At 44.3% G+C, this 24,324-nt stretch overlaps 1 protein-coding gene across 3 annotated transcripts in view; it reads left to right on the top strand.

Moving 5' to 3' along the window:
- TTC39A (tetratricopeptide repeat domain 39A) overlaps positions 1 to 24,324 on the top strand; it is a 51,466-nt gene that overhangs the window by 17,506 nt on the left and 9,636 nt on the right. The window contains exons 3-14 of one of the 3 annotated variants that reach the window (XM_069981587.1): positions 2,848 to 2,979; positions 7,499 to 7,575; positions 7,997 to 8,064; positions 9,807 to 9,956; positions 11,203 to 11,267; positions 16,036 to 16,135; positions 19,458 to 19,523; positions 19,621 to 19,729; positions 20,737 to 20,804; positions 22,660 to 22,719; positions 23,380 to 23,541; positions 24,158 to 24,249. In XM_069981587.1, the coding sequence (XP_069837688.1) occupies positions 2,848 to 2,979; positions 7,499 to 7,575; positions 7,997 to 8,064; positions 9,807 to 9,956; positions 11,203 to 11,267; positions 16,036 to 16,135; positions 19,458 to 19,523; positions 19,621 to 19,729; positions 20,737 to 20,804; positions 22,660 to 22,719; positions 23,380 to 23,541; positions 24,158 to 24,249 (1,149 nt within the window). Of the gene's footprint in view, positions 1 to 2,847; positions 2,980 to 7,498; positions 7,576 to 7,994; positions 8,074 to 9,806; positions 9,957 to 11,202; positions 11,268 to 16,035; positions 16,136 to 19,457; positions 19,524 to 19,620; positions 19,730 to 20,736; positions 20,805 to 22,659; positions 22,720 to 23,379; positions 23,542 to 24,157; positions 24,250 to 24,324 lie in introns of those variants that run through there. The other 2 variants (XM_069981588.1, XM_069981590.1) reach the window with 2 other exon arrangements.

The following is a 24,324-nucleotide window of genomic DNA, read 5'->3' as shown; positions in this document are numbered from 1 at the left end:
GTATACCACAGTAGGAGTAGGTCACAGTAGGTGTATACCGCAGTAGGAGTAGGCCACAGTAGGTGTATACCGCAGTAGGGGTAGGTCACAGTAGCTGTATACCGCAGTAGGAGTAGGTCACAGTAGCTGTATACCACAGTAGGAGTAGGTCACAGTAGGTGTATACCGCAGTAGGAGTAGGTCACAGTAGCTGTATACCGCAGTAGGAGTAGGTCACAGTAGCTGTATACCACAGTAGGAGTAGGTCACAGTAGGTGTATACCGCAGTAGGAGTAGGTCACAGTAGCTGTATACCGCAGTAGGAGTAGGTCACAGTAGCTGTATACTGCAGTAGGAGTAGGTCACAGTAGGTGTATACTGCAGTAGGCGTAGGTCACAGTAGCTGTATACCGCAGTAGGAGTAGGTCAGAGTAGCTGTATACCGCAGTAGGGGTAGGTCACAGTAGCTGTATACCGCAGTAGGAGTAGGTAACAGTAGGTCTATACCGCAGTAGGAGTAGGTCACAGCAGCTGTATACCACAGTAGGAGTAGGTCACAGTAGGTGTATACCGCAGTAGGAGTAGGTCACAGTAGCTGTATACCGCAGTAGGAGTAGGTCACAGTAGCTGTATACTGCAGTAGGAGTAGGTAACAGTAGGTGTATACCGCAGTAGGCGTAGGTCACAGTAGCTGTATACCGCAGTAGGAGTAGGTCAGAGTAGCTGTATACCGCAGTAGGGGTAGGTCACAGTAGCTGTATACCGCAGTAGGAGTAGGTCACAGTAGCTGTATACCGCAGTAGGAGTAGGTCACAGTAGCTGTATACCGCAGTAGGAGTAGGTAACAGTAGGTGTATACTGCAGTAGGGGTAGGCCACAGTAGGTGTATACCGCAGTAGGGGTAGGTCACAGTAGCTGTATACCGCAGTAGGAGTAGGTCACAGTAGCTGTATACCGCAGTAGGAGTAGGTCACAGTAGCTGTATACCGCAGTAGGAGTAGGTCACAGTAGGAATGAATAATATAACAAAACAATAGTATAACAGAACAAAGGTGGGAGGGAGAGAATCTCCTCCTTGCCGTATGGTCTCACTGGCCTAAGGGAGAGCTAAATGTGCCCGCCTGCTAGGTCTATGAGGTTTAATCCATCCCGATTCCCTCTAAGAACATCCAGCGCTGCTGAGAAGAAACCGCTATATAGATTGACCCTCCCTAAAAGATCACGCCACTGATTCGCCACTGAACTCCTATCTCACCGGGCAGGAAGCATACAATGTATATCCATGGCAGGATACAGCCTTCAGAGCAGGCACACCTGTCGTTTTGATGGGGGTCCATGTGCAGTAAGCAAAGGGGCAGTAAGCAGCAGGGCACAATGTACGGGGCAGTAAGCAGGGCAGTAAGCAGCGGGGCACTATGCACAGGGCAGTAAGCAGGGGGGCACTATGCACAGGGCAGTAAGCAGGGGGGCACTATGCACAGGGCAGTAAGCAGGGGGGCACTATGTATGGCCACTGTTCACTCCCCCTTCCTCCTTTTTCTTAGTGTTATCCGCCCCCCCCCCCTTTTTTTTCCCTCCTACATGTGTTCAGTGGCCAATTAGGCTCTCAAGCCCAGGAATTATCCTATCAGGGACCAGCAGGAAGTGACACCAGACCTCATTTATTACGTGTTTATGTGTTGTTACAGTGATGCGTTAAGAAGTAAAAAAGAATATATATATATATATACATACATGAAAATTCTACATAAGTTGAACATTTGGAAGATGTTAAATATTTGTGTGTGGGTTTACAAGTCACAGCTGGCCGAGTACACCTGCCGAGGTTAAAGGGTTAAGCGGGCGTTCGTGTACGGCAGAAGTCCGCCGGTGGCACACTGTGGCTTCCCTTCTGGTGAACATTAGGGACCTCCTGGTAGATAAAGTTCTCCGTCCTGGCGACTCACTCACCAACCGTGTTCCCCCCCAAAAAATTGTTTAATCCATCACAGTGCCCTGACTGTATGTGATAATATGGAGGCCCCATTCACACTGAGAGCTGCGGAATACAGACTTTCCATCAGACATCTGGATATTCACACCAGTAGTCATCAAAATCCATGTGAAATCCACAAAGGCTTCAATGGGAAATCCAGAATGATGAGCACACTCCGGAGATTTTTTTTTTTAACAAAGTTTTATAGATTTGTAATTTACTTCTATTTAAAAATCTCCAGTCTTCCAGTACTTATCAGCTGCTGTATGTCCTGCAGGAAGTGGTGTATTCTCTCCAGTATGACACAGTGCTCTCTGCTGCCACCTCTGTCCATGTCAGGAACTGTCCAGAGCAGCAGCAAATCCCTATAGAAAACCTCCCCTGCTCCGGACAGTTCCTGACATGGACAGAGGTGGCAGCAGAGAGCACTGTGTCAGACTGGTGAGAATACACCACTTCCTGCAGGACATACAGCAGCTGATAAGTACTGAAAGACTGGAGATTTTTAAATATAAGTAATTTACAACTTATAACTTTCTGACACCAGTTTATTTTAAATAATTTTTCCCCTCTCTGGAGTACCCCTTTAAGCAGACATTTGTAATGTGGCATTCTTGTGCATGGAATTTTACTCGGCCGTGTGAACATCTCATTAGGGTCCTTTATGTGTAACGTATTTTGGGTGAGCTATATGGCGGTATGATAAAGTCTTATGTTTAAAGAACAATGGGCACGGATGTCGACAAAGATGTCTGTTCCTTTTTTGTTGAAAGATACAAGTATATGTGTGCTTGGTGGCGCTATTACTTATTCTGCTATGTCTATCCGCCGGGGCTTGTTTGTACAAATTGAAATATTATAATAATGGACGGTTTTCCATTTTCGATGGACAGGTCCAAGGAGAGTATGTACCACGCTCTCACATATGCCACCATGCTGGAGATGCAGGCCATGATGACCTTTGACCCTCAGGACATCGTAAATGCTGGGAACACCATGAAAGAAGCCCAGGCCGTGTGTCAGAGGTTTGTACAGAAACTCAACTATGTGTGACATATTACACCGGAATGACGGCAAATAACATCAACTGCACAGGAGGATCTATATATCCAGGAGGGGAGACCCCCCCTTACACACACTATATATATGTATATATAGCAGGAGAGGATGTATTATACCTACAATAAATATATATATATATATATATATATATATATATATAATCAGGAGTGCATGTAAAACAATATATATATATCAGGAGCGCATGTATTATACCTACAATATATATATAGCAGGAGCGCATGTATTATACCTACAAAATATATCTATCTATCTATCTATCTATCTATCTATCTGGAGTGCATGTATTATACCTACAATAAATATATATATATATATATATATATATATATATATATATATATATAATCAGGAGTGCATGTATTATACCTACAATATATATATAGCGGAAGAACATGTATTATAGTCACGTATATAGGCGTGTGCAGGATAAATAATTACATCATATAACCAATATAATACAATGCACATTACAGCAGCATATGCAAGGCTTAAAGGGGTACTCCCCTTAAACATACCTTTTATATGTTGCTGCCCGTGGTGAGACTAACAATTCCTTCCATACTTGTTATTATCTATTCAGTCTCCTTCCCCCAGTTCTCAGCTGCTGCTTTCTGCTGAACACATAAAAATATGTGTGTGAGCTTCTCTTTATGTCTCTTCCTTCTGAGATGGCTGATGTAAACAAGTCCCTGGCCAGCTGTATCTGCAACATTGTAGCTTCTTTGTTATGCTGGGAGGGATAATCACAGTGAGTTCATCAGCAACTTGATCTCAGAATAACCCTCCGAGCATTACAGAGAAGCTACAATGTTGCAGAAACAGCCAGACAGGGACTTGTTTACATCAGCTGTCTCAGAAGGGAGGGGGGAGGAGGGGGAGACAGAGAGAAAAGCTCACACACAGATTTTTATGTCTTCAGCAGAAAGCAGCAGCTGACATTGTGCTATGGTGATTTGGGATGCGGTTTTCCCCCGCATCCCAATTCAACAGAAGTGAAGTTCATCCGGCCGGTGCTGCTAAATGATCTTCACTTAAATTGTCCGTTCTGTGACACGGCCGGGTCACAGAATGGCCGGTGTCATACTAAGTGTAAACGTGGCCTTAAAGAGCAAAATCTGCAAGGAAACTAAATTAAGCACCCTACCTCCTTAAAGGGACGTCTCCAAATATTTCTACAGATTCTTAGCAACAAGTTGTTCCAACACATTGAAGCAGAGGGACCTATAGAGAAAACAGCGTTCCGGACAATTTATATAGATAGTAGTGATGGCCCCCGACCTCTCCCCTGACCCCCACTTGGATTAAGATTACTCAGCAGCCATATTGTAGGACATGTCATGTGATCTCTTAAAGTGCACTTGACCTTTCACACGTATTCTGCTATACAGAGCAATGTCTCATTGTGTTTAACCCCTTAAGGTCAAAGCCAATTTTCGTTTTTGCGCTTTTGCTTATTCCATTTTAAGTTTAAAAGTCAACAGCGCTTGCATTTTTTCACCTAGAGACGTATATGAGCGCTTATTTTTTGCGAAACCAATTGTACTTTGCAATGACAGGCATTATTTTTCCATAACATATGCTGCGAAACCGGAAAAAAATCATTTGCGCTGTCAAATTGAAAAAAAAACTAATTTGTTTTGATTTCGGGGAGTTTTGCATTTACGCCGTCCGTCCTATGGTAAAACTGACTTGTTGTGCATGTTCCTCAAGTTGTTACGATTAAAACGATATGTAACATGTATAACTTATATTGTATCTGATGGCCTGTAAAAAATTCAAACCGTTGTTAACAAATATACGTTCCTTAAAATCGCTCCATTCCCAGGCTTATAGCGCTTTTATCCTTTGGTCTATGGGGCTGTGTGAGGTGTCATTTTTTGCGCCATGATGCGTTCTTTCTATCGGTACCTTGATTGCGCATATATGACTTTTTGATCACTTTTTATTACATTTTTTCTGGATTTGATGCGACCAAAAATGCGCAATTTTGCACTTTGGAATTTTTTTGCGCTGACGCCGTTTACCGTGTGAGATCAGGAATGTGATTAATTAATAGTTCGGGCGATTACGTGTGCGGTGATACTAAATATGTTTATTTATTTGTTTATTTATTAATTTATATTTATAAAATGGGAAAAGGGGGGTGATTTGGACTTTTATTAGGGGAGGGGATTTTTTATTAATAAAAACACTTTTTTACTTTTTTTTTTACTTTTTTTTTTACATGGACTAGAAGCCCCCTGGGGGGCTTGTATATACACAGCAATGATCTCTCATAGAGATCAATGCTGTGTATATACACAGCAAAGATCCATGAGATCGGTCATAGATTGCTATGGACTGCTGCAGGCCATAGCAATCTATTGCCGAGCCGGGATCAGCGTTATTCCGACGCTGAGGCCCGGCACGGGCAGAAGAACGGGTTTCCCCCCCGCGATCGCATCGCGGGGGGGAGATCCGACCCACTAGACACCAGGGATAGTGTGCATAAAGCACTTCAATGCAGCTGTCAGGTTTGACAGCTGCATTGAAGTGCTTAATTAGCCGGCGCGGCAACGGGACCCGTGCTGGCTAACAGAGGCACTGCCCGGCTGCACGTATCAGCCGGGATCAGCGCCGTTCAGAGCGGGGTCCCGGCGGGACCCCGCTCTGAACACCCCCCGCGGCACCATGACGTATCAGATACGTCATGGGTCGCTAAGGGGTTAATGGGATTTCCGCTCTGTTGTTCACACGTCAGAATTTACAAGTGGAATGTTCCACTGCGGATCCGCTTTCCACCCAAAGAATTGACATGTCATTCTACTAGAGAAATCCTAGAGAAGTCAGTGGGGCTTGAATTGCACCAGAGCTGAATAGGTAAGGAGGTAGGATGCTCCTTATTGGAGGTAGCGTGCTCATTATTGGAGGTAGCATGCTCAATATTGGAGGTAGCATGCTCATTATTGGAGGTAGGATGCTCATTATTGGAGGTAGCGTGCTTATTATTGGAGGTAGCGTGCTTATTATTGGAGGTAGCATGCTCAATATTGGAGGTAGCATGCTCATTATTGGAGGTAGCATGCTCATTATTGGAGGTAGCGTGCTTATTATTGGAGGTAGCATGCTTATTATTGGAGGTAGCGTGCTCATTATTGGAGGTAGCGTGCTTGTTATTGGTGGTAGGGTGCTCATTATTGGAGGTAGCGTGCTCATTTTTGAAGGTAGCGTGCTTATTATTGGAGGTAGGGTGCTCATTATTGGAGGTAGCGTGCTTATTATTGGCGGTAGCGTGCTCATTATTGGAGGTAGCATGCTTATTATTGGAGGTAGCATGCTTATTATTGGAGGTAGCGTGCTCATTATTGGAGGTAGCGTGCTTATTATTGGAGGTAGGGTGCTCATTATTTGAGGTAGGGTGCTCATTATTGGAGGTAGGGTGCTCATTATTGGAGGTAGGATGCTTATTATTGGAGGTAGCGTGCTCATTATTGGAGGTAGCGTGCTTATTATTGGCGGTAGGATGCATGTATATAAGTGTCTGGGCTGTATACCTATATACCATGTATACAGTGCAGATCATGTCAGGAACTGTCCAGAGCAGGAGAGGTTTTCTATGGGGATTTGCTGCTGCTCTGGACAGTTCCTGACATGGACAGAGGTGGCAGCAGAGAGCACTGTGTCACACTGGAAAGAATACACCACTTCCTGCAGGATATACAGCAACTGATAAGTACTGGCTTATAAGACTGGAGATTTTTACAAATCTGTATAACTTTCTGACACCAGCTAATTTAAAAATAAAATCTCCAGAAAACCCCTTTACGAAAGAATACAAAATGCTCAAAAGACCTTATCACTGCGTGACGTGCGGCCGATAACAACGATTTTATTGGCCGCACAAAAGTATTGATGAACTGACAGAGTGTTTTCTCATTAGTCAGCTGATCACCGGCCCTTTACCATTGTATGAAACAATTATTGATCAAGTAAAAGAGCTTTTAGCAGAGACTTCCTGTTCTGTCTGTGATGATAAGGAGGAGGCTGCTGTAAAGTGAACTATACAGAATTACAGCATCACATGACACTAATAGATGAAGATTTCAATTGCAGCTCTCAGCTCAGCCTCCCCCTCCTTGTGAAATGACTTCCCTAAGACCTTTAGATGTTTCTCATTCATGTTAATGGGTCCTGTCTATTGCTGTCTATGTCCATGAGGCTTACTACAAAGCTTTTCAGCACATGCAAGATGGCCGCCCTCATCATAATGTACAAGAAGGATCAGCCATTGCTATTTGCTGACTTTGCTCATACAGATCCAGGTCTCAGACGTTTGGAGCCCTGATTTATTTCCCGCCTTCCCCCTGGCGCTCTCGTCCTGGTTCGGATCCTGTTTTCCGGCGTCTTGTGCTGTTTGTGGAGACTCCTCTATGTACATTTCATGTATCAGTGTGACAACCTCGTGTTTCTTCTTCTCACCAGGTTCAGGAAGAGATCCACAGTCGCCGACTCCTTCAACAACTTGGTCCACGGCCAAAGTCTCGATCAGTTCACGGAAGGTATCAGACTATTACACATAACTTACGTACATCACTTCATAGGGACATGTCGAAGATTAGATCGATACCAATGAGCTCGGTCTTCTCCCAGCTCGTTCTCCCGATCAGTACGGGTGTGAACACTCAGAACGGACCAATCAAAACGTTTGCCATGGCTCTATGGTGTCAAAAATGTTTCCAAACGACAGCGACACTTTGAATCTTCGCACTACTATACACACACACATACACTGTGTCAGTACAGTAGCGCAATGTTTTAAAGTTTTTCGGAGCTCCTCCCGGCATCGTAATGAATGATAATGCCGGGAGTTCTGCATTCCGGTCTATTACACATCTACCGTGCATAAACCGTAATCACGGAACATGTGACTGCCCCCTTATTATTGTCTTCTAATAAAACGTTGCGTGATGTGTGTTACAGAGGAGATCCACGCGGAGGTGTGCTACGCCGAGTGTCTTCTTCAGAGAGCCGCCCTCACCTTCCTGCAGGTCTGACATGTCAGTGTTATACATTACGGCAGATAAGATTCTCACCTACAACGTTGATTATGATGTCATCATGTTATTATGTGTATGAGATAGAGTTCCTGATCTGCACCGTGACCTGGTGGCACTACCGCATGCTAGTAGAAGCTGGAAAACATAGTCTAATCTGTAGGCAGCTTGTTATATAGCAGGAGGAGCCGAGCAGACTGATATATGTATTGGTGGTGGGTGGCCGTCAGTCACTGGGCAGGACCACCCACTGGACTCCCAGCCACAGAATAAGACGGGATTTAGATGAAAAAATCACTACACAGTCGAGTTACAGTATTATTCCTCCATGAGAAGGTGCCCATGAAGTCTCTCTTCTCCATATGAAGAGGCCAGTGCTATACTTGTCGCGTTATTGTTGATTTTGCACGGAGGCCCACCGGCTTTAAGTCACGCCTCTTAGTAAAAGGGGCGATTTAACAAAGTTGCAGTATGGGGTGATGGGTGGGTGATGTCTTCTCCGCTGGTTGGTAAAGGGTTGTCTTCTGCACTGATTGGTATGGGTTGCCTTATCTACTGGTTTAAAAAGGGCTGTCTTCTCTGCTGGTTAGTAAAGGGTTGCCTTATCTACTGGTTTAAAAAGGGCTGTCTTCTCTGCTGGTTAGTAAAGGGTTGTTTTCTCCACGGGTTGGTAAGGGGTTGTTTTTTCTGCTGGTTGGTAAATAGTTGTCTTCTCTTTAGGTTGGTAAAGGGTTGTCTTCTCCTCTGATTGGTAAAGAGTTGGCTAATCCACTGGTTGGTAAAGGGCTGTCTTCTCCACTGGCTCGTAAAGGGTTGTCTTCTGCACTGATCGGTATGGGGTTGTCTTCTCCGCTGGCTCGTAAAGGGTTGCCTTATCTACTGGTTTAAAAAGGGTTGTCTTCTCTGCTGTTTAGTAAAGAGTTGTCTTCTCCACTGATTGGTAAAGGGTTGTCTTCTCCTATGATTGGTAAAGAGTTGGCTACTCCACTGGTTAGTAAAGGGTTTTCTTCTGCACAGGTTGGTAAAGGGTTGCTTTCTCCGCTGGTTGGTAAGGGGTTGTCTTCTGTACTGATTGGTAAAGAGTTGGCTACTCCACTGGTTAGTAAAGGGCTACTCCACTGGTTAGTAAAGGGCTACCTTCTCTGCTGGTTGGTAAAGGGCTGTCTTCTCCGTTGGTTGGTAAAGGGTTGTCTTCTGTACTGATTGGTAAGGGGTTGTCTTCTCCACTGGTTGGTAAAGGGTTGCTTTATCTGCTGGTTGGTAAAGGGCTGTCTTCTCTGCTGGTTGGAAAAGGGCTGTCTTCTCCACTGATTGGTTAAGAGTTGGCTACTCCACTGGTTAGTAAAGGGTTGTCTTCTCTGCTGGTTGGTAAAGAGTCGTCTTCTCTGCTGGTTGGTAAAGAGATGTCTCCTGTGCTGATTGGTAAAGAATTGTCTTCTCCACTGGTTGGTAAAGGTCTGTCTTCCCCTCTGGTTGATAAAGAGATGTCTTCTTGGTTGGTTGGTTGGTTGATTGGTAAAGAGATGTCTTCTTGGTTGGTTGGTTGGTTGGTTGGTAAAAAGATGTCTTCTTGGTTGGTTGGTTGGTAAAGAGATGTCTTCTTGGTTGGTTGGTTGGTAAAAAGATGTCTTCTTGGTTGGTTGGTTGGTTGGTTGGTTGGTAAAGAGATGTCTTCTCGATTGGTTGGTAAACGGTTGTCTTCTCCGATGTGTCACGTTTTCTGCTTCATTGAACAGATGGTCATTGAGGTGCCAGACGAGAAACATCAGAGAACAAACACCCTGCAGCCATTGCTGGAAGAACACAAGCTGGTGGTGGAAGCGTTACAGTCTGGGGAATGTTCTCTGGATCCCTCATCCATGCGGAGTCGCTCTCAGCTGATCCGGGTATGAATCCATTATGGATTATGTACACCCATACATGCTGATTGTCTTCCTTGGGGCAAATGGGATCTCCTAGCAAGACAATGTGACATGTCCTACATTGGTTGTATGATCAAGACTTCCAAGTACTATTCTGGCCCCCATATTCACCAGACTTGAACCCAACTAACTAACCGATAATCTTGTTTGCTCTATGGATCCCCCAGCAGCTATGGACATGTATATAAAGGCTGTATTAGACTGCCTCATGTGCGGGGTAAGGGAGCTTTGATCTTCCAGATTGACGTTCGCTTACCAGGCCTATTACACGGCTCGATTATTATTCGGGCGGGGGCTGCACAGACATCATTAATGATGTCTGCGCAGCCCTTGCTTTAAATGGTAGCTGGCATCAGTATATAGAAAATAATAAAGATGTTGTACTCCATGCCCCCCTGGTGTCCTCCTGCCATATCTCTGGGTTCGCAACCCTTCTCTGCAATGATAGCCGGCTCAACCAATCAGTACCCGCGATGCTATCCTGTCTCAGTGATTGGCCTAGCAGGCTGTCACTGCAGAGACAAGTTGGTGACGGCTGTGGTCAGCGTGGAGACATTGCAGGAGGACATCAGGGGAACATGGAGCGGTAGCATCATTGTTATTTTCTATGGACCAACGCTGGAGTGCCCCTTTAATCAGCTGTCGGCCGCGAATCAGCTATAACACCAAATGATGCGTGCCCAGTGGACAATGCGTTTTAAACTTGTTGAAAGACAAAAATCAGCCGACAAGCGAACGGCTGGGATATCTGCCCGATATTAGTGATATCTGCCCGATATTAGTGATATCTGCCCGATTCGGCCTACTTCGGCAGATAATCTATGTAATTGGGCCTTAACTCTGCTCAGCTCTTTCTGCTCTATAAGATGCTGCCTATAGATTGGACTGTATTATCACCAGGATGAGTTCCCTTTAAGACATCACGATGAGATCCTTCATTGCATCCCATTGTAGCCATTGCGGGATCCACTGAGGATAGAGAATCGCTCAGCTATGAATGTGCTGGTCCGCAGCAGCGGGGGAAGGGCTGGGGACTCTTTATACATGAAAGCTTTATTACTATCACTTTTTATCATCATAATGCGTAACAAGGCGAATGGTAAAATTACAGATTGCAGCAATTCCCAATGTGTCTATGTAATTATAAGTAGAAAATGCAATTAACATCCTGACAAAACCCTTTAAATAATGGCTCTTCTAATTACCGCAGGATGAAAACATGGTCAGCTTCATCAAAGGTGGAATCAAGGTCAGAAACAGCTATCAGACCTACAAGTGAGTAAGACTGTGTGATATACGGCCTGCAGACTCCTCCATAGACTATGTGATATACACCCTGCAGACTCCTCCATAGACTATGTGATATACACCCTGCAGACTCCTCCATAGACTATGTGATATACACCCTGCAGACTCCTCCATAGACTATGTGATATACACCCTGCAGACTCCCCCATAGACTATGTGATATACGGCCTGCAGACTCCTCCATAGACTATGTGATATACACCCTGCAGACTCCTCCATAGACTATGTGATATACACCCTGCAGACCCCTCCATAGACTATGTGATATACACCCTGCAGACTCCCCCATAGACTATGTGATATAAACCCTGCAGACTCCTCCATAGACTATGTGATATACACCCTGCAGACTCCTCCATAGACTATGTGATATACACCCTGCAGACCCCTCCATAGACTATGTGATATACACCCTGCAGACCCCTCCATAGACTGTGATATACACCCTGCAGACTCCTCCATAGACTATGTGATATACGGCCTGCAGACTCCTCCATAGACTATGTGATATACACCCTGCAGACTCCTCCATAGACTATGTGATATACGGCCTGCAGACTCCTCCATAGACTATGTGATATACACCCTGCAGACTCCTCCATAGACTATGTGATATACGGCCTGCAGACTCCTCCATAGACTATGTGATATACGGCCCGCAGACCCCTCCATAGACTATGTGATATACGGCCTGCAGACTCCTCCATAGACTATGTGATATACACCCTGCAGACTCCTCCATAGACTATGTGATATACGGCCTGCAGACTCCTCCATAGACTATGTGATATACACCCTGCAGACTCCTCCATAGACTATGTGATATACACCCTGCAGACCCCTCCATAGACAATGTGATATACACCCTGCAGACCCCTCCATAGACTATGTGATATACACCCTGCAGACCCCTCCATAGACTATGTGATATACGGCCTGCAGACTTCTCCATAGACTATGTGATATACACCCTGCAGACTCCTCCATAGACTATGTGATATACGGCCCGCAGACTCCTCCATAGACTATGTGATATACACCCTGCAGACTCCTCCATAGACTATGTGATATACGGCCTGCAGACTCCTCCATAGACTATGTGATATACACCCTGCAGACTCCTCCATAGACTATGTGATATACACCCTGCAGACTTCTCCATAGACTATGTGATATACACCCTGCAGACTCCTCCATAGACTATGTGATATACGGCCCGCAGACCCCTCCATAGACTATGTGATATACGGCCTGCAGACTCCTCCATAGACTATGTGATATACACCCTGCAGACTCCTCCATAGACTATGTGATATACACCCTGCAGACTCCTCCATAGACTATGTGATATACACCCTGCAGACTTCTCCATAGACTATGTGATATACACCCTGCAGACCCCTCCATAGACTATGTGATATACACCCTGCAGACTCCTCCATAGACTATGTGATATACACCCTGCAGACTTCTCCATAGACTATGTGATATACACCCTGCAGACTCCTCCATAGACTATGTGATATACGGCCCGCAGACCCCTCCATAGACTATGTGATATACGGCCTGCAGACTCCTCCATAGACTATGTGATATACACCCTGCAGACTCCTCCATAGACTATGTGATATACACCCTGCAGACTCCTCCATAGACTATGTGATATACACCCTGCAGACTTCTCCATAGACTATGTGATATACACCCTGCAGACCCCTCCATAGACTATGTGATATACACCCTGCAGACTCCTCCATAGACTATGTGATATACACCCTGCAGACCCCTCCATAGACTATGTGATATACACCCTGCAGACCCCTCCATAGACTATGTGATATACACCCTGCAGACCCCTCCATAGACTGTGTGATATACACCCTGCAGACTCCTCCATAGACTATGTGATATACACCCTGCAGACTCCTCCATAGACTATGTGATATACGGCCCGCAGACTCCTCCATAGACTATGTGATATACGGCCTGCAGACTCCTCCATAGACTATGTGATATACGGCCCGCAGACTCCTCCATAGACTATGTGATATACACCCTGCAGACCCCTCCATAGACTATGTGATATACGGCCCGCAGACTCCTCCATAGACTATGTGATATACACCCTGCAGACCCCTCCATAGACTATGTGATATACACCCTGCAGACTCCTCCATAGACTATGTGATATACACCCTGCAGACTCCTCCATAGACTATGTGATATACACCCTGCAGACTCCTCCATAGACTATGTGATATACGGCCTGCAGACTCCTCCATAGACTATGTGATATACACCCTGCAGACCCCTCCATAGACTATGTGATATACACCCTGCAGACCCCTCCATAGACTGTGATATACACCCTGCAGACTTCTCCATAGACTATGTGATATACGGCCTGCAGACTCCTCCATAGACTATGTGATATACGGCCCGCAGACTCCTCCATAGACAATGTGATATACACCCTGCAGACTCCTCCATAGACTATGTGATATACACCCTGCAGACCCCTCCATAGACTATGTGATATACACCCTGCAGACTCCTCCATAGACTATGTGATATACACCCTGCAGACTCCTCCATAGACTATGTGATATACGGCCTGCAGACTCCTCCATAGACTATGTGATATACGGCCTGCAGACTCCTCCATAGACTATGTGATATACACCCTGCAGACTTCTCCATAGACTATGTGATATACACCCTGCAGACTCCTCCATAGACTATGTGATATACGGCCCGCAGACCCCTCCATAGACTATGTGATATACGGCCTGCAGACTCCTCCATAGACTATGTGATATACACCCTGCAGACCCCTCCATAGACTATGTGATATACACCCTGCAGACTCCTCCATAGACTATGTGATATACACCCTGCAGACTCCTCCATAGACTATGTGATATACACCCTGCAGACTTCTCCATAGACTATGTGATATACACCCTGCAGACCCCTCCATAGACTATGTGATATACACCCTGCAGACTCCTCCATAGACTATGTGATATACACCCTGCAGACCCCTCCATAGACTATGTGATATACACCCTGCAGACCCCTCCATAGACTATGTGATATACACCCTGCAGACCCCTCCATAGACTGTGTGATATACACCCTGCAGACTCCTCCATAGACTATGTGATATACACCCTGCAGACTCCTCCATAGACTATGTGATATACGGCCTGCAGACTCCTCCATAGACTATGTGATATACGGCCTGCAGACTCCTCCATAGACTATGTGATATACGGCCCGCAGACTCCTCCATAGACTATGTGATATACACCCTGCAGACCCCTCCATAGACTATGTGATATACGGCCCGCAGACTCCTCCATAGACTATGTGATATACACCCTGCAGACCCCTCCATAGACTATGTGATATACACCCTGCAGACTCCTCCATAGACTATGTGATATACACCCTGCAGACTCCTCCATAGACTATGTGATATACGGCCTGCAGACTCCTCCATAGACTATGTGATATACACCCTGCAGACCCCTCCATAGACTATGTGATATACACCCTGCAGACCCCTCCATAGACTGTGATATACACCCTGCAGACCCCTCCATAGACTATGTGATATACACCCTGCAGACCCCTCCATAGACTGTGATATACACCCTGCAGACTCCTCCATAGACTGTGATATACACCCTGCAGACTTCTCCATAGACTATGTGATATACGGCCTGCAGACTCCTCCATAGACTATGTGATATACGGCCCGCAGACTCCTCCATAGACAATGTGATATACACCCTGCAGACTCCTCCATAGACTATGTGATATACACCCTGCAGACTCCTCCATAGACTATGTGATATACGGCCCGCAGACTCCTCCATAGACTGTGTGATATACGGCCTGCAGACTCCTCCATAGACTATGTGATATACACCCTGCAGACTTCTCCATAGACTATGTGATATACACCCTGCAGACTCCTCCATAGACTATGTGATATACACCCTGCAGACTCCTCCATAGACTATGTGATATACGGCCTGCAGACTCCTCCATAGACTATGTGATATACGGCCTGCAGACTCCTCCATAGACTATGTGATATACACCCTGCAGACCCCTCCATAGACTATGTGATATACGGCCTGCAGACTCCTCCATAGACTATGTGATATACGGCCTGCAGACTCCTCCATAGACTATGTGATATACATACGGCCTGCAGACTCCCCCATAGACTATGTGATATACGGCCTGCAGACTCCTCCATAGACTATGTGATATACACCCTGCAGACCCCTCCATAGACTATGTGATATACACCCTGCAGACCCCTCCATAGACTATGATATACGGCCTGCAGACTTCTCCATAGATTATGCAGCAGAAGATATATTGAATATGATGGGGGACTTGTTCCATGATCAGTGTTATTATTAATAACAGGACAATTTTCCTTCCTCCTTTAACATTCCATTGCCTCATGTAGTCAGAGGCGTGCTTACAGTTTTCCTCAGTTAGGCGTGCTTGCACCAACCTGACACTCATGACCAGGGCTGAAGACATAATATCCAAGGCTTTAGAGCTGGAATCTCCCAGTATTCCCTGCTGGTTCAGTGTCTGAGCACATCCTGCTCTTTGTATAGAATTGATTTATGTATTAAGCGTATAACAGATATTCGGTATGTAATACAAGTTATTGATCGGCTTCATCTTGCTTCTGCTTTCAAAGGGAGCTGGATACCCTGCAGAAATGTGCCAACTACGTGAAAGGAGAAAGTCATTGTCACTTTGAAGGTGGAGTGAAGCTGGGTGTTGGAGCGTTTAATCTGGTACGTGATTCATATTGGATATATCTGGTCTTATACGGCCTTATATATTACCGTGCATCTATACAAACTGTTAGTGTAGTCTATTCAGGGGTTCACTACAAAAGGGAGAGGGGTTCCAACTACCTAAAAAATCCAGTCACTCATAGGAAACTAGATAAAAATGATTATAGTGCAGCATTGTGCACAATAATCATTTTTATGAAGGAGCTGTAAGACGCTCACTAATTTACAAATCTGTATAACTTTCTGACACCAGTTGATTTTAAACCATTTTTTATCTCCGGAGTTCCCCTTTAATAAAGAGTTAGCCCAGTATCTGCTGAATCTGGGGGGAGGGGATCTGCTGTGACCAAAATAAAGATATTAATAAAATATTATTATATATAAAAAAAACCATTTAGCGCATAATCCTGATTCAATTCAGATTAAAAGGAGCAAAGTGTTGTCCAAAGCTCGTGATACTTGTTATCGCCCCTTTCCCTGTTGTATAGTAGAGAATGACCCCCCCCATACTATGTATCCTACACAGTAGAGAATGACCCCCGATACTATGTATCCTACACGGTAGAAAATGACACCCCCATACTATGTATCCTACACGGTAGAGAATGACCCCCCCTACTATGTATCCTACACGGTAGAGAATGACCCCCCCCATACTATGTATCCTACACGGTAGAGAATGACCCCCCATACTATGTATCCTATACGGTAGAGAATGACCCCCGATACTATGTATCCTACACAGTAGAGAATGACCCCCCCCCCCATACTATATATCCTACACGGTAGAGAATGACCCCCCCCCCCATACTATATATCCTACACGGTAGAGAATGACCCCCCCCATACTATGTATCCTACACGGTAGAGAATGACCCCCCATACTATGTATCCTATACGGTAGAGAATGACCCCCGATACTATGTATCCTACACAGTAGAGAATGACCCCCCCCCCCATACTATATATCCTACACAGTAGAGAATGACCCCCCCCCCATACTATATATCCTACACGGTAGAGAATGACCCCCCTATACTTTGTATCCTACATGGTAGAGAATGACCCCCGATACTATGTATCCTACACAGTAGAGAATGACCCCCGATACTATGTATCCTACACGGTAGAGAATGACCCCCCCCATACTATGTATCCTACACGGTAGACAATGACCTCCGATACTATGTATCCTACACGGTAGAGAATAACCCCCCGATACTATGTATCCTGCACGGTAGAGAATGCCCCCCGATACTATGTATCCTGCACGGTAGAGAATGCCCCCCGATACTATGTATCCTACACGGTAGAGAATAACCCCCCGATACTATGTATCCTACACGGTAGAGAATGACCCCCCATACTATGTATCCTACACGGTAGAGAATGCCCCCCGATACTATGTATCCTGCACGGTAGGGAATGCCCCCCGATACTATGTATCCTACACGGTAGAGAATAACCCCCCGATACTATGTATCCTACACGGTAGAGAATGACCCCCCATACTATGTATCCTACACGGTAGAGAATGACCCCCCCATACTATGTATCCTACACGGTAGAGAATGACCCCCCCATACTATGTATCCTACACGGTAGAGAATGACCCCCCCCCCCCATACTATGTATCCTACACGGTAGAGAATGACCCCCCCATACTATGTATCCTACACGGTAGAGAACGCTCTTCTTGTTTCTTGAGCTGAAAGTTCATCGATGGCGGATACAGGAATAGGATTTCTACCGTGTTAGTCGGGAGTGTGTACAAAGTTCTGCTGAGACGTGTAGAGCGCAGTGTATACTGTGATGTCACTGCCGCCGTATACTGTGTACACAGATCACATGCTGTTGGTTTTTGCAGAACTTTAAACACAGGAAATAGAAATCCAGCAAATATTTACTGAGCCGGATAATGGTCGGGGCCGGGAGCTGCGGCTGCGTCCGCTTACTATACGTGTATATATGTATTCTTTACTATATGTGTATATATGTGTATTCTTTACTATACGTGTATATATGTATTCCTTACTATACGTGTATATATGTATTCCTTACTATACGTGTATATATGTATTCTTTACTATAAGTGTATATATGTATTCCTTACTATAAGTGTATATATGTATTCTTTACTATAGTGTATATATGTATTCCTTACTATAAGTGTATATATGTATTCCTTACTATAAGTGTATATATGTATTCTTTACTGTATGTGTATATATGTATTCTTTACTATACGTGGATATATATGTATTCTTTACTATACGTGTATATATGTATTCTTTACTGTATGTGTATATATATATATGTATGTATATATATATATATATATATATATATGTATTCTTTACTATAACTGTATATATGTATTCTTTACTGTATATAATTGTATATAATTACCAGAAACCAAGCAGTAAGGCAGTATAGATTGTACATACAGAACAGCGCATTGTGTGAGCCGGTAATTTACCATTATACATGGGGGACGCGGCTGCAGGACGAATGGAGGGAATGTCAAATATTCTTACGCTACAAATGTAGAGTAATTTAATAGACGTGTGAACAGAGGCGTATTCATCTCCTAACATAGCCATTAGGGAAGGTTCAGTATGAGTAATGGATTTATATAAAGCGACTATAGCAGGGTCCATGCACAAAGTAAAACGTGCAGTATTTAAACATGTTCAGGAAACCGTCATTTACTAAGACACAGATATAAGAATTTATATATTAAAGGGGAACTCCAGCAACAAAAACTAAATTTATTTCAAATGAACTGTTGCCAGAGATTTGTAATTTACCTCTATTAAAAAAATCTCCAGTCTTCCAGTACTTCTCAGCTGCTGTATGTCCTGCAGGAAGTGGTGTATTCTCTCCAGTCTGACACAGTGCTCTCTGCTGCCACCTCTGTCCATGTCAGGAACTGTCCAGAGCAGCAGCAAATCCCCATAGAAAACCTCTCCTTCTCTGGACAGTTCCTGACATGGACAGAGGTGGCAGCAGAGAGCACTGTGTCAGACTGGAAAGAATACACCACTTCCTGCAGGACATACAGCAGCTGATAAGTACAGATTTTTTAATAGATGTAAATTACAAATCTCTGGCACTTTCTGCCACCAGTTGACATCTAATGGGCCCATAGCCTCAGTGTATAAGGATAACAGTTGTATCTAAACCTATTCCTAACGGAAAGCAGAATTTATAAAAAAAAAACAACAACACAAAAACATAATTTTTAATGATACTTTCCCTTAAAGTGTTTTTTTCCGTGATGCTGATCTATCTTACACTTATGTTGTCTCCCCTCCAGACATTATCAATGTTACCTACCAGGATATTGCGGCTTTTAGAATTTGTGGGATTCTCTGGTAACAAGGTGAGTGCGCCCTCCGTCACATACCCGAACCCTCCTCCTCCTCCTCCTCCTTCTTCCCTTGTGTCGGTATTTGATGTTATTGTCTGATTGTCCCCAGGATTACGGGCTGACGCAGCTCCAGGAGGGGGCGGTAGATGACAGTTTTCGGGCCTTGCTGTGCACCCTGCTCCTCCTGTGCTATCACACCTTCCTGAGCTTCGTGCTGGGTAAGAGGATGTACATGGTGATGCTGTATACTGCTATCTCTGTATGCTATGCTGTATACCGCTATCTCTGTATGCTATGCTGTATTCCGCTAGCTCTGTATGCTATGTACCGCTATCTCTGTATGCTATGCTGTATACCGCTATGCCTGTATGCTGTGCTGTATACTGCTATCCCTGTATGCTATGCTGTATACCGCTATCCCTGTATGCTATGCTGTATACCGCTATCCCTGTATGCTATGCCGTATACCGCTATCCCTGTATGCTATGCTGTATACTGCTATCCCTGTATGCTATGCTGTATACTGCTATCTCTGTATGCTATGCTGTATACCGCTATCCCTGTATGCTATGCCGTATACCGCTATCCCTGTATGCTATGCCGTATACCGCTATCCCTGTATGCTATGCCGTATACCGCTATCTCTGTATGCTATGCCGTATACCGCTATCTCTGTATGCTATGCTGTATACCACTATCTCTGTATGCTATGCCGTATACCGCTATCTCTGTATGCTATGCCGTATACCTCTATCCCTGTATGCTATGCTGTATACTGCTATCTCTGTATGCTATGTTGTATACCGCTATCCCTGTATGCTATGCTGTATACCGCTATCTCTGTATGCTATGCCGTATACCGCTATCCTTGTATGCTATGCCGTATACCGCTATCCTTGTATGCTATGCCGTATACCTCTATCCCTGTATGCTATGCTGTATACTGCTATCTCTGTATGCTATGTTGTATACCGCTATCCCTGTATGCTATGCTGTATACCGCTATCCCTGTATGCTATGCCGTATACCGCTATCCCTGTATGCTATGCCGTATACCGCTATCCCTGTATGCTGTGCTGTATACTGCTATCCCTGTATGCTATGCCGTATACCGCTATCCCTGTATGCTATGCCGTATACCGCTATCCCTGTATGCTATGCCGTATACCGCTATCCCCTGGGTCCACATTGAGATTGCGTATTAACTGGATCGTCCTTTTTCTAGGCACGGGCAAAGGAAACATTGACGAAGCAGAGAAGCTGCTAGAGCCATATTTAAAGCGCTACCCCAAGGTACAGTCAGGTACACGCGGGGTTAACAATCTCTTTATTCTTCCAGGTTACTTTGTATTTTTATTCATTTCTTCATCCCATCTTGTTAGGTCCTAATGCTGGAACCTGCAGTGGTCGGCTGTAATCTGAGCTAGAACCTGAGCTAGAACCTGTGCCCCTACAGGTCAAACAAAGCATTACACATTTATTGCAATTAAAGCGGTATACCACCATAACTTCTGATATGTTGCTGCCCATGGTGAGACTAACAATTCCTTCCATACTTGTTATTATCTATTCAGTCTCCTTCCCCCAGTTCTCAGCTGCTGCTTTCTGCTGAAGACACAAAAATCTGTGTGTGAGCTTTTCTCTCTGTCTGCCCCTCCTCCCCCCTCCCTTCTTAGACGGCTGATGTAAACAAGTCCCTGACTGACTGTATCTGCAACATTGTAGCTTCTTTGTAATGCTAGGAGGGTTAATCTGAGGTCAAGTTGCTGATGAACTCACTGAGATTATCCCTCCTGGCATTGCAATGAAGCTACGAAGTTACAGATAAAGCCAGTCTCAGAACTGGGGGAAGGAGACTGAATAGATAATAACAAGTATGGAAGGAATTGTTAGTCTCACCATGGGCAGTGGAGTACCCCTTTAATGGACTGTATATCTAACGCATGGACGGCTCAGATAACCCAGAACAATAAAGATGATGTTTGCTGCTGCAGCTAATAATATATTTTATGTGCTTAAAAGCTGCTATTATGGGCAGCACAAGGCGTCTATTGTCAGAGGTCAGCACCGCACCCGTAACTGATTGATGGGACACGGATGACAGAGAGCTTATTCAGCACACGGCAGCATCCGGAACGCTGTCACTATGTGCGGAACCTATAGGGTCATTATCCAGCATCAAGCACCCATGTAGGGCCGGAACGCAGCAGCGCTGTACTGGATGCTGGCGCTGCCTCGGGGCTAATAAACATTTTCCTCTGTACTCCAGGATGCTGGTGGACTTCATGAATCACAATTCCTGATTGCCTTATGACATCACAACACCTTATTTGGTCATCACAATTTCCCATTGTGACACTGTTATCCCCATTTATGTCATCACAATCCCTGACTGTGACATAACGATGATCTATTGTGACATATAGTGCCCCATTGTGACGTCATCTCCCATTGTGACATCATCTCCCATTGTGACATCACAAGTTCTAGTTTGAACGTTTCTTATTTTGGGCAGTTGATGCAAACTAGGTTTTTACTTTTTTCTTAGTATTTATAGGCAAAAAAAATTCTAAAAATGTAAAAATGCAAAATCCAAACACTTCTAGATGTAAATGCGGCCAGGAAAAGTCCCTTAATAATAATAATAATAATAATAATAATAATAATAATATTACAGCTCCTATCATCTGAGCTATAGGATTACACTACATGTAATGGAACTGTAAAAGCAGCAGTAAAGTGGGCACTATGTGAGATGTGACCCGACCAGAACCCGAGTGTGAGCATTATCTGATATCAGTTCTTTATAAATCAATAAATAATAATAATAATAATAATAATTATTATTATTATTATTATTATTATTATTATTATTATTATCAGATATCGCCCTGTTCTTTATAAATTAATAATAATAATAATTATTATTATTATTGTTATTATTATTATTATTATTATCATATATCGGCCTGTTCTTTATAAATTAATAATAATTATTATTGTTATTATTATTAGTATTATTATTATTATTATCAGATATCGCCCTGTTCTTTCCTCTAGGTTTATTGGGTTGTCACATTTATGATTTTTTCACCGTTCTGCGGCCGCCGTTCCTTCTCTCACCATCCCTCCCTGTTTCTTTTCTCAGGGCGCCATATTCCTCTTCTTTGCTGGAAGAATTGAAGAAATTAAAGGCAATATTGACGAGGTAAATAACCCACCGTATAATGCGACAATGCAAGTAAACCAAATGTATAGTGAATAGGATGCATCAGATTCCATTATTATCTATTGTAGAAGAGCTCTGCTTACTATAAAGGAAGGGTTCCCATAGGGAGGTGTTCAGCATTAAAGGGGTAGTCCCTGCCCCCCAGGAACTGTCCAGAGCAGGAGAGGTTTTCTATGGGGATTTGCTGCTGCTCTGGACAGTTCCTGACATGGACAGAGGTGGCAGCAGAGAGCACTGTGTCAGACTGGAGGGAATACACCACTTCTATATACTGTATATATATATATTTTTATTTTTTTCTTGGTGAAAAAACCCTTTAAATCTATCCCAGTTCATTGCATGTATCTGGATCTTTACCCTCCTTCATAGATTATAGCAGATATTATATTACAATGCATAATCTATGGGTGACAAACTGCAGCCCTTCAGCTCAAAACTACAACTCCCATCATGCCTGGACCGCCAAAGCCAAGACGTGATGTTGGGAGTTGTGGTGTTGCCACCCCTGGCATAGTCTGTGGCTAGTCATAGGATCTATACATTACTTACATTAATTCACTATGGAGGTGGCCAAAGAGATACATGAGGAGTCGCGCTGTGCCGGGCACAGGCCGCCATGCTGATATCTCGCTCTTTTAGGCTATCGAGAAGTTTGAGGAATGCTGTGAAGCTCAACAGAACTGGAAGCAATTCCACCATATGTGTTACTGGCAGCTGATGTGGTGCTTCACCTACAAGCAGCAGTGGAAGATGGCGTATTTCTATGCCGATCTCCTCAACAAGGAAAGTTCCTGGTCCAAGGTAAGAAAAGAGAAGGAACAAATGGTCAGTGACTGGAGCCCTGCCTGACATGACTGTGTGCGGTGCGGCACTATACTAGGGCAATGATGAAATATACTCTCAGCTACTGCTATACTGCTGCCTGACAATACTACTGTGTTTCCCCAAATATAACACAGTGTCTTAGATTCATTTTAGCTCCCAAAGATGCACTAGATCTTATTTTCAGGGGATGTATTATGTCACATGCACAGCAGGGGCAGTGCACGGTATGGCAGCTTCCAGCCCACCAGGGGGAGCTCACCACATCACATTCGTACAGCACAGCAGGGACAGTGTACGGTATGGCAGCAGGTGGCGGGAAAACGTTAGAAAGTTTGCAGCTTTACATCTGGTGGTAGGGGACAACGAGGAGGGCAGCAGGCGACACACCTCTTGATGCCTTGCCTACACATTTACAAGTGACGGCTGCGGAAGGGAACATCGGGGTTGGCAGCAGGTGACGGTCTTCATGTTCTGCATGCATGCCGCCATTGGCTTTCATAAGTAAGGTCCTGGTAGGAGTGACTACCCTCATATATAGGAGGCAGGTCCTTATACGTTTATCCTATCTTATCTTTGCTCCATCACCCCACAGGCTACGTACGTGTACATGAAAGCCGCTTATCTCAGCATGTTTGAAGAGGAAGACACAAAGCCATTTGGAGAAGATGAAGTTAAACTTTTTAGGTTTGTTCCTATATAAAAGTCTCATTGTGATGAAACCTCATAGAGAGTGAATGGGATCATGAGAATCCTACTTTA

The sequence above is a fragment of the Dendropsophus ebraccatus genome, chromosome 8 (assembly GCF_027789765.1).
Source record: "Dendropsophus ebraccatus isolate aDenEbr1 chromosome 8, aDenEbr1.pat, whole genome shotgun sequence".
NCBI lineage: Eukaryota > Metazoa > Chordata > Amphibia > Anura > Hylidae > Dendropsophus > Dendropsophus ebraccatus.
Note: the sequence above shows the minus strand (reverse complement) of the source record. Positions and strands in the feature narration are given on the sequence as shown.